The sequence below is a fragment of the Oryzias latipes genome, chromosome 11, assembly GCF_053564925.1.
Source record: "Oryzias latipes strain Hd-rR chromosome 11, Olatipes_Hd-rR_3.1".
NCBI lineage: Eukaryota > Metazoa > Chordata > Actinopteri > Beloniformes > Adrianichthyidae > Oryzias > Oryzias latipes.
The window spans coordinates 19,795,410-19,812,332 of record NC_136247.1 but is presented as its reverse complement, the minus strand read 5'-3'; the positions used below and the strand labels follow the sequence as shown (position 1 = coordinate 19,812,332).

The 16,923-nt window shown below is 39.0% G+C and overlaps 1 protein-coding gene across 1 annotated transcript; it reads left to right on the top strand.

Moving 5' to 3' along the window:
- The first annotated feature begins 5,394 nt into the window (after positions 1 to 5,394).
- Positions 5,395 to 16,458, top strand: tmem196 (transmembrane protein 196). The gene is made up of 5 exons (XM_011480817.4): positions 5,395 to 5,820; positions 7,923 to 7,979; positions 11,722 to 11,848; positions 15,395 to 15,513; positions 15,595 to 16,458. Exons 1-5 carry the CDS (start codon positions 5,656 to 5,658, stop codon positions 15,664 to 15,666), a joined length of 540 nt encoding a protein of 179 aa, XP_011479119.1. The 5' UTR covers positions 5,395 to 5,655; the 3' UTR covers positions 15,667 to 16,458.
- The last annotated feature ends 465 nt before the right edge of the window (positions 16,459 to 16,923 follow it).

Sequence of the window (16,923 nt, the reverse complement as noted above, 5' to 3'; positions counted from 1 at the left end):
TTTCTGTGAGTTTCTAATTTAATAATTGAATGCAATGCATTCTTTGCCTAATCAAACCTCCACAGCAGTAAACTATTATAGCTGCATGAACGGTATAGGATCTGATCTGCATGGCCTGCATTAACACAAATGGCACTTAAAAAAGAGAAAATCTTAAAGCCTAAAAAAAGAAATATTATGAAATGTTGGACACTTGCATCCTTTTTTGTCTGGTGTAGCTAAAAACTATTCCAGGACTTTTCCTGTAGTAATCTGAATGAATACTGCGAGTAGGAGGTGAAAAAGTGTCAAACATGGCCCAGATTCACCTGGCTGAATCATTTGAGGCAGTCTCCATGTGGCCTGTGGCACCTTTGATCTCCGTCACTTATTTTCTCTCCTCCAAGTGATGACAGATTGACATTTGCCCAGTTCTGCTCTCATTAAAGACTGGCAGTCATATGTATCCTTCATACTAACATGCTGCATAGTGTGGGTGGCACCACTGAAAGGCTTATAATAGGCCTCTAAGGACAACACAGTTGCAGACACATCATGATGGCTTCCGTCTTTACCCTCTTTGCTGCATAGAAACTTGTAGTTTTTGTGTTTCTGCACTTCCCTTCTACATTTGGTCAACAATTTTTTTTTTAAATACCAAGTTTGGCTTGTGCTGTTCTTTTCTCTGTGCCTCAGCCTCTTTAATATGTAAACCATCTGCTGATTAAAGGAATGGCAAGAATTAAAATTACTCGCGGGATTGAATGAGCCTTACAAAAGCAGACCTCTGAACTCCCCCAGTGTTCAAGGAGCAACAGAAAGGACTTGAGCCAAGCAGAGACTAAATATAGAACAGCTGAGTGACTGTTCTTGGTATTTTCTCACTCCCCTGCTCTCTACTCTCTTTCACACAAACACACACAGACACTCAAAGCTGCAAGCTCATCTGTGGTTCAAAACACACTAACAGTAACTTTAATGCAGGATAAATGAAGGCGTGCATTTCAAATCTATCTATCTGTCTGTCTGCAAATGTAGAACTGACAAACATGATGATATCTCTGTGAAAGTATAAAGTCTGGATCACTGGTCATTCATTTTCATTGCCAAATCAGTATGGAATATTGTCTGGAGTGCTGCCCTCTATTGCTACGCTAACACCACCCATGCAAGTTTAAGTGGCCACTTCCAATGAAAAGCTGCTACGCAAGCCACTTAGCGTAAAGTCCCACACTAATCATCTTGATCTATTGTAAAAGTGTTTCCAGTGGTCTTTGAATTCTGATTATGCCGTTTTTGGCCAAAATAAAAAAAAAAAAAAAAAAACGCGTCATCTTCCAGGACAGATATTCTGCAGAGGAGCTGGAATTAATCAGAATTTAAACTTTGAGTTGTAGGCAGAACTGTTAGCTCAGAGCAACCCCGCCCTCTCTTCCCCTCCCTGTTGCTAATAGCTCTGAGCTGGGAGCTTGTGGCTGTATTTTTGACATCACAAATACCATCTTTTTCAAACGACATTCTTTTCATCTGCTTCTGATTCACAACCATTTAAATGAAGAAATATTCAAACATGCCATTTTTAGCTCAATTTTCTTAACATGTGCCCTGCATCATCAGTAAAATTCCACAAGGACATGTTAAAACATCAGCATTCAGTAATGCTTTTGTCTATGGGAACAGTGTCCCAGTAACAGTCTGAGCCAAACAACACAAATCTACACAAATCCAAAGAGTCAGTGGCTGTTTTTCTCCACTCTGTAAGCTGTCTCCCCTAAACAGTCTTGAATCCAAAACAGTTAATTTCATGTTTTAGTTGGATCTGGAGTTTCTCTCATAAGGCAAGAAAAAATAGGGGGAAAAAACTAAAAGTTCATTTCAAAATATGAAAGTTTGGAAAGCAAAGACAATCAGAAAAAAAAACTGTTCAGATAAAAACACCGTAAGAGGACAGACAGGATGGTGAAAGTGGAGCAATAAATCAGTGGAAAGAAACAAGGGAATCTGGTGTGTCATCAAATCTGTCATTAATTCAATGTAGCAGGTCTCAGGGAGGAGACTGAAGGCACCTTCTTATTGCAGACTGGTATAAGCCCGCTGGGCTGAGTCAGCTGCTTCTTTTGTTGAGGCTGAAAACGAAACGTTTTAAGCCAAATAAAATCTCTGCCACACTCAGGATTTCTACTTACAATTGCTCACCACCATCTAGCTGAGAAAAATCTGCCACAGCTTTGATTGAGATAATCTCTGTGAGCACTGAAAGGCAGCTTCACTCTGAACACCGTTTGCTTCATTGAGGTGTGAAAGGCAACTTTCTTTAATCCTGATCAGTTTTATTTATCTTTTATACCTGACAAAGACTTACCTGAGGGGGATTAACACATAAATATTACTGATAGGCATTTCTGTGAAGACCTAATCAAACATCATCCATGAAGCCCATTGAGACGACTATGGTTGTAATATTGGGCTGTATAAATAAAATTGAATTAAATACAAAGTCTTAGATTCATTCATTAAGAATCAACTTGATCAAATTTTAGGCTACTGGATAAAAAAGAATCCACAGCAAAGAGACCAATGGCATTATAAAATCTTCCTACCCTTTTAATGCAAAGATAGATTTTAACTTGTCAAATCAAATAATAAATTATTTCTAAAATAGAAGGAAGTTTTTATAATATATTTGATATTTTGGTGTTGAGGCTCAAAAATTTAAACAAAAAGAAAACATCTTTAGAATGTAATTTGCTGTCTTTGAATCCTCTCTGTATGGAGTAATTAATTCAGTTTTATTTAAATAGCCTAATAGTACAACAAAAGTCATCTCATTGGGCTTCACACTGGTAATTGTATCATAAACATTAAACCATAAAGAACGTGAAGTCATAGAATTCCATGGGTAATGGCTAAACTAAACTAAACTGGACATCCCTGCAGTTAGAACCTCCTTCTCGGTATGCAAAAACTCCTACAAAAAAACGGATTCCGGGAAAAGAAAAAAGTGAAACCTCAGGGATGTCCACATGAAGAAGGGATCCTCTCCCAGGACGGACAGGCGATGTACCAGAACTCTTAAAGAAGAATTAGCTTATCTAACGCTACAACTACATGTTTAAATAGTCCAGCAGATGAGCTTCATCCATATGAAGTTTGGGGACGGCTGGGGGCGTAAGATGAGCCAGAGGCGAGGTTGACAGCAGGTGTAGGAGCATGAGCAGAGGCGAGCCAGAGGCGAGGTTGACGGCAGGTGTAGAAGCATGAGCAGAGGCGAGCCAGAGGCGAGGTACACAGCCAAGTACAGGAGCACAGACGAGAGAATCACTCTGGAAAAAAGTCAAACGGAAGAAAAGCATTTTTTGTGTGTTTTTGGGAATCCCAGTGTAAAATACCCAATATATTCAATGGCACCAAATGTTTTTTTCTTATTGTTTCAGCAAAAATGCATTTTAATGTTTTTGTCTTGTGAAATAACTGCATGGATCACACTCAATAGATCTGCTTTTAGACACTAAAATGAAACATTTAGACTGGATCAAATAAGAAAATATGCTGAAGTATAGTTTTGTTTCACCACCATTGAAACAAAAATGGTAAAATACTCTGTTTAGGAATAAATTACAAAAGCAAAATTACATTATTAAGTCTTCAGTTTTAGTGTGATTTTTACACCTATGTGTTTTTTTTCCAACTAATTAGATTTAAAACGGGTCAAAAAATAGGTGAACTATAACATGAAATCCACTTCAAAGGAAGAAGTTATGAGAATATTTTACAAAGCACGCAGCATTTATCAGTGTTGGCATTAGGTTGTCATTAATAATAAATGTTAATTCGATTGATCTGACATTAAGGCATAATGGCAAATGAAACTGTCTGTTTTCCTTCTTTAGGTTTTGTTCCGTAGTAAAGTAGCATACTTTAGTAGCTTTAGTAGCATATGCAGAAGTGTTGTGATCTCCTAGCCTGGTAGTAGAAATGCCAAACGACAGAGATTGAAATTAGATGAAAACCACTAAAATCTCAAAAAGATCTGCAGGTTAATGAGCCTTCGTTTAAAGATTTTATCCTCAAACACACATACGAGTACTGGGATTAACAGTTCCCCAGTGTTAGGGCTATGGAATGTGAATAAATAACAATAATAATAATAATAATTGATACTTTATTTATCCCACAGTGGGAAATTCTTCTCCGCATTTGACCCATCCCCTGGGGGAGCGGTGAGCTGCAGCTGAACCGCGCTCGGGAGGCGGTAGCGTTAAGGGTCTTGCCCAAGGACCCTCACTGGGTGCTGTTAATTGCTCGCCATTGATATGGTAGTTGCCCCAGTACCATTGTTGTGCGTCTCACAAGACGCCGCATGCAATTGGCGTCAATATTGCTCACTATTTTTTTTTTTTGCACCATTAATGTTAGCTTTTGGTTGTGAGAGGCTGTAGGCTAACAGGAGTGCGTGTAAACAGATGAATGACGGGAAGTAGGTGTGGGCTTATTATTCATCAACAGTCCCGCCCCACCACTCAGAGGCTAATTTCTGATGAATTCCTGCCACTCAGCAGAAACTATGTCCTAGAAAATGACGATTTAAAAATGTTTTTTTTTAGCTAAAAACGACATAATCATAATTGAAATAGCACTGAGAACAATTTTAAAATGGATCAAAAAATGATAAGAGTGAGATTTTAAATCCAACCAATGGGTTTAACCTAACTTCAAGTGTCTCCTAATAAATTGATTTTCCTTTATTTGTTGTTTATGCCTTTTGGATTTAACATTTAAAAAACAAGTGCTTTTTCCATTTTGAAGATTGTTTTATATACGTTCAACACAGAAAATGACACATTTTACTATAGGCAACACTGGTTTTTACATAAGCGTCAAGAGGGGGTTGAATAATCCACAATCTGGCTCAAGGACAAAAAGAATTAAATAAACAAAACTTATACAAAAACTATATTCTATACAATCCATCCATCCATCCATTTTCTTAACCTGCTGTATCCTCAGCGTCACAGGGTTGCAAATACACATACATTTTACACGATAAAAATCTAAATGTATCCATTTTTTTATTTTTCTTAGCTCCTCTTCGTATCAAGTTAAATTGACAATACAAAAGATCACAAATGTGCTTTTATTTTTCCATGTTTTAATTTTTGCTTGGGACACAAATTCTTCTTTAGTTGAAGAGTCACGAATGGCACAAACATCAATCAAAGTGTTTTTGCCTTCTAGGGCATTTACCTGTAGGCCAATTGTAGGTTAATTTGGTAGATATTTCGTTCACCTACATTAAAAGTTTCCACGAAGGGGCAGAGACTGAGCCCCTCACCCCTATGGATACGGCCCTGCAGTGTGCGCATGTGCGCATCTGTGAGCATGCAGCTGTGCTCACCAGCTACCTTGGATAGCTCCACACAAACAGACGCAACTGAGGTGGAGGAAGTTCACCTGTGCGCTGGCGCTTTTGGAAAACATCCACCTGCCTCCCCACTCTGCCAGCTTGAACCACTTTGTCATTCTCTTCTATCTTTTCCTGATCATCACTTCTTTTTTTACCAAACAGTTTTTTCTTAAACCGGACATGGAGTATTAGATCCGCGTCTTTTTGGAGAACAGAGGTCGCCTGTGTTTGTTTCCTCCTCCAGGAGCTGGAGAGATGCCCCGCGGGGCAGGATGTGCTCCAGCCGTAAGATCTTATGGAGCTTACTCGTGCTCTCCTTGGTGGAAGTGGGTTTGGGAGTAGCGAGTATCGTCCTGGGCGCCGTGGGCATCAGCTGGGTTCGAGGGGAGCACAAGCCGCGGCAGGGCGACGCGTCTCCGGTCTGGAGTGGACTCTGTGTAGGTCCTGGGACAAACTCTAGTCCACGTTTTCTCCCTCCGGACGGTCCACGCAGGATAAGTGGGGAAATGTGTAAAACAATCTCAGCTGGGGAAATGATCCGATCTGTGTTATTGAATAACATTCTTTTACAACTGCACTAGATATTAAAAACAAGGATGTGTTCAACTATTGCAAATGTTAAAGTCTAACATTTTTTAATTCATTTAAAAAGGTCGTGAATAGGAAAAGACTACTAATTCACTAATCTCAAGAAAAAATAAGTAGAAAGTTGTAAAATTGTCTTTGCAAAAAGAGGAAATCTGATAAGATCAAAATCTAGAAACAGAGTTCCACATAAGCATTCAAAAAAGGATAAATAAGCAACAACAAAGACAAAAAGAAGCATCTGTTAGATAGGATGTCTTTAAATTGAAATTTATTCAGCCAATTAATAAGTTGTTTTGTTTTTTTGCTAAATCTAGGCAAATGGTTTGTGGGTTTTTTTGAGATTTTATGTACCTAATTATAGTTTAATTCGAGACATTAAACTAGGGTAATTGTAATAATAAGTCAAAATTACTCATTTTACAACAAAATGTGAACAGAATAAAAATATAATATAATCTTATGAATCCTCATAAAATCTGAAACTAGCACCTATTAAAACTAACTAACTAAATTTCTGTTGACAAAATAATGACAGTTAAGCAAGTAAAATTCCACAAATCAAGGATTTAATGTTTGTAAAACTTCAGAAATGTATAAAGATATTTGTTTTAGTCATTTACACTAACTGTTGCTACAACTTTAAAATAACATTCCCTAAAAATGAACCAAAAATTACATTAAATTTGAGGTTTTTTTGCATCTTAGACCAATATTTCTATCGTCAAGAGTATGGCGCTTAAGGGATTTGACTCGTTTTAATAATAATTTCCTTATTTACAGATCATAGCTCTATGAGATTCAACTGTGTTGATTTTGAGAAACGTTTAGAAAGGTGTACAGAGCAAAGATCAGTTAAAACAGCAGAAAACCTGGTAAAATAGTTTAAGTATTTAAAAACAAGGTTTTAAATCTTTTCGAGAATCCTATAGTTTACAGTACTTGTAAATGTCAAAAGTAGATTTTTGCTCTATATATGAATTCATCATGATAGTTTAAGGCAGAAAATCAATTTTGATTTATTCAGTGTTGGAGTTTCTTGTCATGCTGGGGAGGGTCAAAGCTTTTACACCCAATACTCTCAAGCTTCTCCTCTTGTTACAGAGCAGCTTGCAGCCTCTATGTCTTGATTTTGTTGCAAAACTTTGAAATGTCTCTGTTATTTCTTGTGTACTTAGTGATTCAGCTGAGACAATGCAGTATTTTACTAAATAAAGTAAAAATATAAGTAATAATTAGACTACCGTATAAGAAGGATTGACTCACATTGATATCATGTGAACAAATGTTATCCTGCATAAGAGCACTAAAAGTTTTATTTATTTCAGGCATCAAAATTATGGAGAAAATTTAATAAAAAATACAAAACACAGGTAATTCAAACCCATTTCAGACATGAAGTCATACATTATTTAGAACATAAAGAAAAATTGACAAATATGTTACGAGGAGGATTCCATCTCCTCGACAGTGCAATTCCTCACAGTCAGAAATAGACGTTTTTGCAGAAATGCATACGGTACACACACTGAAGATTACGGTATTTGAATACCATGATTATCCATTACAGTCAAGTAGAGTTTTTTTTTTTGCTTGTAAGTTAGTGGGAAGTTTGCATTAAAATAATGTTTCACAAATGCAGCAGACCTCCAAACTTTTTTGTCAGCTCAGATTGTCTTTTTTGCAGTTTTGTTTTACTACTGCAGCCAAAACTAAGCACAAAATAGCCTACCAATTAAGATTGATAGCAAGACAAGCAAAGTGTTGAACACTCACTTACTTTAGCTGGTAACTCCAAAAAATGTAAGCAAAACTGTCATCTGAGATCGCTCCACTCAGCAATATATATATATATATATATGCATAAAGAGACAAATAATGCAACAGGAGAAGATCGACAATGCAGGATTTTCAATGCTAGTATTTAACTCTGTATCATTTGTTTTTTTTACAGTTTCTGGTCTGTGGGATATGTGGAGTGCTCTGTGCCCGGAGGAGAACAGGTCTTATTGTGAGTAAACATGAATATTGTCAAACTGTAAGAGATTTTGTTTCTCAATCAATGAAAACATTTTGTTGATTTTCTATCTGTATTAAATTAAATATCAACATTTATGGGGTAAAAGACAGCTTCCAGTAATGTATTTCAGACAATTTTGTTAAAGATTAACAGCATTTAAAGAAGAAATTGTCAGCAACATTTGATGTAAAGGACAAAAACAAATATCTTTATACGTTTCTGAAGCTGTACAAACATCATTAAATCCTTGATTTGTAGAATTTTACTTGCTTAAAATTTACAAAACATCAATTGCAGTAATGCATACTAATAATTACACACAACAGGGACAAAATATTGCAGTAATCAGGACGCGATTAGAAATCCTGGTGCTGAAGGAAAAAATGTATATCATGCTCAATATGAACAGAATAAGGATACTTTTAACATTTGTGTTAGATGAAAAATTCACAAAAAATTGTTAAAAACTTTGAAAAAGTCCAATATACGCGTAAACATAGTTCACACCCCAAACATCTGTTGGTCTTTGGGGTGTGTACTCAGCTATGAGTTCAGGGGTTGGTGTCCTGCCGGCATCTGTTCATGGTGCATGGAACTGCTCAACAAGCACAAAAGTTGGTTAACTCAGATCTTCTCAAAGGATCTCTGGCACAACAGTCAACAGTTCTGACAAGAATTTAAGCAATCGGGGATAAAAAGATTAATTTCTGTAACTAGTTCTGTTACACGTCAAAAACAAGTCTAGATTTGAAGCGGTTTGCCTCTGGAAGAAAAATGATACAATTTTTGGGAGTGGTAATCAAAGTACGCTGATAATTGATAAACATACTTTGATAATAAAAGTCTGTTGACAGGGAGAACAGTCACAATCAGCTCAGTGGCCTTGTGGTAGAGTGTCCACCCTGAAGAAGGTAAGTCATACCAAAGACCCCCCCCCCCCCCCCCCCCCCCCCCCCCCCGCCCGACACTCAGCATTAAGGGGTTTGGGTTAAACCAGCAAATGGTTCCCAAGTGTGTCTGCTGCTCACTGCTCCCCCAGGGGAAGGGTCAAATGTGGAGAAAAAATTTGACATACCTAGGTGCGAGACAGCCAATGGTACTTTAACTTTAACAGCTATTTACCAACAGTTCAAATAGCCTGAAGAACAATTTATATGCAGAAGTGTTGTGATCTCCTAGCCTGGTAGTAGAAATGCCAAACGACAGAGATTGAAATTAGATGAAATCCACTAAAATCTCAAAAAGATCTGCAGGTTAATGAGCCTTCGTTTAAAGATTTTATCCTCAAACACACATACGATTACTGGGATTAACAGTGACTATGGAATGTGAATAAATGATAATAATAATAATAATAATAATAATAATAAGAATAATAATTGATACTTTATTTATCCCACAGTGGGAAATTCTTCTCCGCATTTGACCCATCCCCTGTGGGAGCGGTGAGCTGCAGCTGAACCGCGCTCGGGAGGCAGTAGCGTTAAGGGTCTTGCCCAAGGACCCTCACTGGGTGCTGTTAATTGCTCGCCATTGATATGGTAGTTGCCCCAGTACCATTTTTGTGTGTCTCATAATCTCAAATTTTAAGTGTTAAGGGTGTCCTATGCAATCAAAAGATTAGTTGAATGAAACAGCCTCCTTGTCATAAATATCAGTGTTCATGGACAGAAATTCAACACAGATGAGTTTACACCTGTGCAGTAAAGGAAAAGCTCCTCAAAGACCCATTCCGACAAAGAAAATGGTGTTTTTGGTGTTTTTAACATGTTCTTGAGCCTTTTTTTTTCCCGTCGATGGTGGACATATGCGAGGAAAATTAATCTCAAAATTAGATTTCTGAAGATGTTCTTATTCAACTCATTGTAAATCAGGAGCAGACAGAAAAATGCAGTTTGAAAAAGAGCTCATTTCTGACGTAGAAAATACACTGGGAAGACAACCTGCTTTCTTCTCCAAGCTCTCTGCAACGAGAAGGCAAAGGGTGGGCCACAACCCCTGCCAACTTGGAGGTGAATTTCTAATAAACTACTGTCGCTCTGCAGAAACTCTGTCCTAGAAAATAACACAGCTTTTTTGGAACAGCATAAAAAGACATAGCCATAATTAAAAGACCTCTGGGAAAACTGAAAATAGATCAAAAGATGATCGGAGTAGGACATTAAAGACAAAAACATCTAACTCCACATCAGCAGGAGCAGGAATGTTCATATTTAAATTTAGTACTGGTCAGGCAGAGTTCACAGTTTATACTTACGAGCTGTTTACTTTACACAACCACAGGCTAGAAATGAACGGAAGTAAGTTTTGCTGCAGCTTTCTGATGACTGCAGACATGTGAACTAGAGTAGCTTCTGTTTATTGTCTGCTGCAGACACTGTTTTCTTCATCTTAAGTTGCAATATTTCTTTTCACCCGTCTGAAGTCTGATAATGTGATGTGGCGTCACCTCTCACTGACGATTCTTGTCCCACTCCAATCAGCGTTCCTAGTGGTCCTTTAATTATGATCATGCCCCTTATAGACAAAATAGAAAAAAAACATGTCATTTAATAGGACATAGTTTCTGCAGAGCGGCAGTAGTTTATTAGAAATTCACCTCTAAATTGTGGGTGAAATCATTGGTGCAGAGCAACCCTGCCCCCCTTCCCCTCCCTTTTGCTGAGAACTCAATGCAAGTAGCTTGTGGCCAACCAAGTGTATTTTCTACATGGAAAAAATACTTTTTTGTCTGCTCCTGATTTTCAACAATTTGAATTAAAACATACTCAAAAATGCAGTTTTCTTCTTAATTGTCTTCATATTTTCTTTATGTTCTCCTCCACCATGAGAAAAATGCCACAGGAGTATGTTAAAAACACCAAAAACACTATTTCCATCGGAGTGGATCCTGTAAATATTTCAATACATAGATGTTTAAAGGTGTAATGGATCATAGATTGCATGTTGCTGCACTCTTGTTTGGTATTTTTGTGTCCATACAAGACAATGTGATGTTCTTCAGGCAAAAACACAATGTTTTCTAAAGACACGCCGGTGAGAATCAGAGGAGACATGCAGTCACTTCTCTATTTCTGTCACTCTTTCCAGTCTTTTTTTGCAGTCTCCCAGTGTCTCCAAGCCATCATGTTTTTTCTGACTCTCTGTCTCCTGCCGGCAAGGCACTAATGATGGATCAATGTCAGTCCAATCTGCTGTAACAGAGACATCCATCAGTCTCTCCCTATATGCTTCTCACTATTGTCGTTCTCCTCATGCCTTCCCTCTTCCCATCACTCTCCATCTATCTGCCTTTTCCATTCAGCCTCATCTTCATTTCTTCTTATCTGCCTCAGCTCTCCTCCTTTGCGTGTGTGCGAGGGGGGGGGGGGGGGGGGGGTTGAGTTAGGTGGGTTTAGCTCCGGCCCCCTGCCAGCTGCTTTCTACACTTCTCAGAGTGAGGAGTGTAATCAGAGATGCCCCCTTTGCTTTCAGTTAAGCCACTAACGGCATTTGAACTGGAAGGGGTGAGAGGATGCCTGAAATGCAAACACAAACACACAGTCAGGCAGAGTGGAGAGAAATCATTTTATACTTTTAGAGGTAGACCAATTGAAGCGCAGTAATTTGCCCATTAGGCTCTTCCAGGAATAATCTAATGCTCCGTTCAGGGGATGGCTTTTCTTTAGCTGATTAAACTTTAAATACAAGTCAATTGTGACTCCCTCCCTGTGTATCTTTGTGTGTCTTTCAGATGATCCTCTTTTCTGCGTGCTGCATCTGTGGGCTGATTGGAGGGATTCTCAACTTCCAGTTTGTCCGGGCTTTGAGCAAACAGCCCAGCAAAATGCATCTGGCTGCCATGACTTTGGCCTGTCTGGGTAAATAAGCACAAAGGAAGCAGGAGGGCACAACATCCTTAGATGCATTCTTATATATCTGACTGTTGGCAGAATATGTGTCTCATGTGTTTGTGATCAAAGATTTCCTTTGGATAAAGAACACAGTGATGCACAGCATATTTATAAAAACGTTTCACTAAAAGGGTACTTTTCTGACGAAAACATATTAAGATACTTTTCTGTTAAGTGCAAACCAAATTACATTAAAAACACCGGACTGCCTTTACTGCCTGTAAATAAATGTGTGTATGGGTGAATGGGACATTGACTGTAGGGCACTTTGGGCCTTCAAATAAGGTAGTAAAGTGCTATACAAGTATACGCCATTCACCATTGTTAACATTTACCAATATACTAAGATTTAAAGATTTTACTAATACAAATAATGCTGTTAGAAGAGGCATACTCATAGTAGTTCCTGACTTATAGTTTCCTGACACCGGTGCAAACTTTTCTACATGTTCAAGTGAACTGGACATAAATGGTGAGCTAAGAACATACAAACATTTTTTGTTGGTTTGTTTCTTAGTTTGTTATCATAGTCATATTTTATTCCAATGCTATCTACAAACTTGACTTTGGTCATACACATCATTAAAAGGCATTAGATCATCATGTCATCTGCCAATGACATTTTTCAGAATGCGTGCAAAAAAAATTGTAAAAGGAATTTTGATTTTACTTCAACACCGGAATTGATCAAAATAGATTATTTTAAACGGGACTGTTGGCATCATTTAGAGCTGGACTGAGTGAGTGTGACGTTGTAACAATTCACTAGGATAACTTGTCCTGTTACTATAAAACAAATACACGAAAAGGGGTTAAACACAAAAGAGTGTCTTAATACGGAGAAACAATTTGCAGATAAATACAACAGAAATATTCAGACATAATTCCACATCTTAAATTAAAGTAGAGTTCAAACAAAATGATCATTGATAGTTCAGTTCAAAAATAAACATTTAGATGAAGCCTGCTCAGCCTTAAGTCAGTGTAGTTCAATTCCATCCGGAAACTCAGTTATTCCACAAAAGGAGGAGAGTCAAAAAACAACAGAAAAAGTAGCCCTAAAGCGATCACTTTGTTCTGGTATACCAGTAACTAAAAAAATATGGTTCGATATCACCAGCGTTAAATCCAGGATCTCTGACGTGGGCTCTCGCAGCAAACCCTCCTGCTCCCAATCACAAAGCACGTCTTGCTGTGGGAATCGCGCCTCCCGGTAAAGCTTCCTCCATTGATCTAACGACCCGGCTCTAGTGGATTTCTTCCTTTTTCCATTAACGCCTTCAGCATCCAAAAAAGTTAGCAAACTCACTCCAAACATCCACCTGTGGAGCTGTCATTCGCGGCCTGCAGGTGTGACAGGGGAAATCCTCGCGCCACACCCCTCACCGGCGTTTCGGAGGAAGTCTGTCTCGTCACCACCCCCTTATATAGTCTTTTAACCAATGTGCTATCCTATGACCCCACCCTTACATTGACGTGTTTGACGTGTTCTCCCTACCATGACAAAGGTGGATAAAGGTGGAAAGATTTCATGTAATCCATGGAAACCAGTGAAGATCACAAATCATTGAAGAAAAAAGGTTCAGCACACTGTCTAGTGGGTCTAGATGACCCAACTACCAACGGTAAAGTGCCTAAGATAGCACAAGGGTTAATGAAGTTCTCCAATTATTTAGTTTTGATTATTTTCCGTTTGAAGAGTAATTTACATTGGAAAAAAAACAGGCACTTTTTTCACAGCAGGAATACATACATACATACATTTTTTATACAAAACATAAATTCCTGACGGTACCATGTCTAAAGATTTTTCCTCCACTATGTTTTGCACAACATCAGTGTAATATGACATTGTCACATACCCCCCCTCCAGCCAGCGGCATGGAAGGTTTACCTTTGAAATAGTTTCATGTTGACCATATTAACAGTGATACTTTTCTTAGTTTCTTCCCACTGTATTTGATAATTAAGGGGCCCTAATCTCACCACATGCCCTGGTCCCGTCCACTTGGGCGCAAGGTTGGCTGAGAAAAATATTAGCTGCATCAGAAAGAGGATGAGCGCGAATCCAGACCTCGTCGACCGGCTGGAACTGCGCATCTCTCCGCCGGGTATTGTAGCAACGGGCTTGTCTAGACTGACACTTATTCACTCACTGCTTGACTTGATTTGTGAGATTCTTTTGTCTTTCTACAAGAGTGTAGGCTGGGCTATTTGGCAAAGGCGGTGATGATATCATTCGTTCCAAAGGTCCTTTAAACACTCTCCCTAAGGTTATCTCAGCAGGAGATTTTCCAGTTGTTTCTTGATATGCAGAGTTTATGGCGTATCAGAATTCTTTGACCCATTGGTCCCAAGTGTTGTGTTGATTTCCTACATGTGAGGCAATCATAGTTTTGATTGTTCTGTTTGAGTCCCCCCTTCCCTTCCTTGTTGCTGAGAGCTCTCTGTCTTTGCGCTTTCCCAATAGCTTACAGTCCCTCACACCCCCAACGTAACAATACCAGTGCAACAAAAATGGCGAGCAACATTGTAGCTATCCAGTCGTACAGTTTTGATCCAGGTTCCAACTCATACGAGGAAAACAATGACATTCATGGATCTATTTGTCTACAAGTGGATGTGTCAGCATATAGCGGGGAGCTTGTGACCCACCAATTGTAGCACCTACGTCACTGCTACAAGCTAGTCCTGTCATTTTTCGTCATTTACCCAGATTCACAACGATTTGAATGAAGAGCGACTTTTTTTTTTTTTTTTTTTTTTTTTTTTTTTTTATACACTGTATTTTATCCCACGAAGGGAAATTCTTTCTCCGCATTTGACCCATCCCCTTGGGGAGCGGTGAGCTGCAGCCGAAACCGCGCTCGGGAGGCAGTAGCGTTAAGGGTCTTGCCCAAGGACCCTCACTGGGTGATGTTAACTGCTCGCCATTGATATGGTAATTGCCCCCAGTACCATTGCTCATTCCCCTCCGGGAATCGAACCCTGGTTTCCTGCGTGGTAGCTTCCCACCTTACCAACCGAGCTACCCAGTCGGTTGGTAAGGTGGTAACTTTTCTATATATGTGTCCTCCATTATGAGAAAAATGCCCAAAGAATATGTTACAAGCATTAAAAACACCATTTTAATTGGAGTGTGTCTCTCAAGCTGAAATCACAGCAACATTATTAGTCTAAAAATAGAAAACTGGAGCAAAGATTTCAGTCAGTTAACAAGCCAGGGGGTCCTAATTAAAGGATTTGCAGCAACAACTCCATGGCTGCCCCCTACCCTGTGGCAAAGCAGTGGTGGCTCATCACACTTTCTTAATTAAAGAAAAGAACATGTATTTCTGAAGTTTTGTGCCTGTGACAGGTTGGTTTTCCTACAAAAGTGGCCTTTCCTTGAACGAATCATTCTTCTACCACATAATTAAGCTCAGATGTCCGTACGGATGTCAGTCTCATGTACTGGAGTGAGACTGGAGCCTATTCCTGTGTGCGTTTATGTGAAAAGCCCTTCATCTCCAGGTATCTCCTCCTGTACCTTATCAACATGGTTGACCTGTCGGCTGGCCAGCTCTGAGCAACAGAGGATGTTCATGGAGAGGGAGCACTCGCTGCACCACTCGCATGAGATGACAGAGAAGGTAAGAGGGAGCATGGCAGTGCACCGCATATGTGTGGGTGTGAACACGCTAAGACATCAGACATGTGTGTGTTCATTTCAGGAGGTTCTCGACAGCTCGAGTAACGGCGTTCCTCAGATCTCCTATAATGGACACATTGCCGCTTCACCGTGACGATTTGTCACAAGAGGCCACTTGCTCCCACTGAAACAGACATTTACTGAAATACCTGCTGTCAGATGGTAGAGCCAGCTGTACAGTCCTGTACCCTGACTGTACACGAACCAGGTTTTTCTTCTCTTGGAACTTCCTTTTTGCTTCCAAAAGGAAGTCAGACAGCATGACCAAGGCTTTCGTGCTTCTAAATTATTATGCAAACGTGGGTTCACGTGGACCCTCTGTTCAACTCAAACCAAAGCCAGGCTGACGAGAAGATAAACATCTGCATCTGAGTCTGACCCCAACGACGAAGACGTCTTTGTGAAAGCACTGAGCACAATGTAAGCATGCAGCTCATCCATATGTTTGAAAGAGTTTCTATGTTTCTACCTGACATTCTTTCACTTCTACTAAAGAGTAATGAAATGCAGCTTGCAATAACCAACAGTAAACTGTACGTATGATCTGGAAATGGAACGCATAGATGTGAAAATAGAGTAAAGCTCTATGAAATGCTCTGTATATCTTCAGGTAACTATAAATCAAACATATTTTTTTAATGCTTCTTAAAAAATTTATTCAAATAAAGTATGAATAACCTGAACTGGATTACTAGAGTGAATGAAATGTTTCAAGAGTTCAAGTTTAAGTTTTATTGATTTATATGGCGCCATACAATGACCGCTGTCAAACAAGGTGATATACATTAAATGTTAAAAAACATTAAAAACTAAAGCTAAAAGGTTAAAACAATTAAAGCTAAAAAAATAACTAAGTGGCATACAAATGTAAAAACACCAAATAAAAGCAAATCAAAACAATAAAGCAGTGAAACACACCAGCACAGCAGAGTTTCATGTCGTGTCAAAGGCATTGCAATAAAAATGGATTTTAAGAAGTTTTTAAAAAAAATGGACAGTGAAGACGGCTGCTGGATGCTCAGTGGTAAAGCGTTCCACAGCTTTGGTGCACAGACTTAAAACGCTCAGTCCTCTCTGAGCTTCCTCCTGGACCTTGGTACCTCCAGGAGAAGCTGATCTGAGGCATCTGAAGCTCAGAGAGGAATGACGGTGCACAATTGTTTAAAGATTTTAAAAAAAAGCTTCACCAACTGCCTCAAATAAAGAAGCTGGTTTTTACCGCTAAGCTAATTTGACATTCAAGTTTAAATTCACTGTTCATTTTAAAACCCAGGTTTGACACATAATGTTTTAAACGTGGAGCCAAGAGACTCAACTCCACTGAGGAGGAGTTAGAGGAGCTGCTTGGACC

Excerpts from the sequence above, each read along its gene's own strand:
- tmem196 (XM_011480817.4), top strand. The coding sequence starts at position 5,656 with ATGTGCTCCAGCCGTAAGATCTTATGGAGCTTACTCGTGCTCTCCTTG. Across the intron at positions 7,980-11,721 it reads GGAGGAGAACAGGTCTTATT|ATGATCCTCTTTTCTGCGTG; the intron begins GTGAGTAAACAT and ends TGTGTCTTTCAG. Across the intron at positions 11,849-15,394 it reads CATGACTTTGGCCTGTCTGG|GTATCTCCTCCTGTACCTTA; the intron begins GTAAATAAGCAC and ends CTTCATCTCCAG.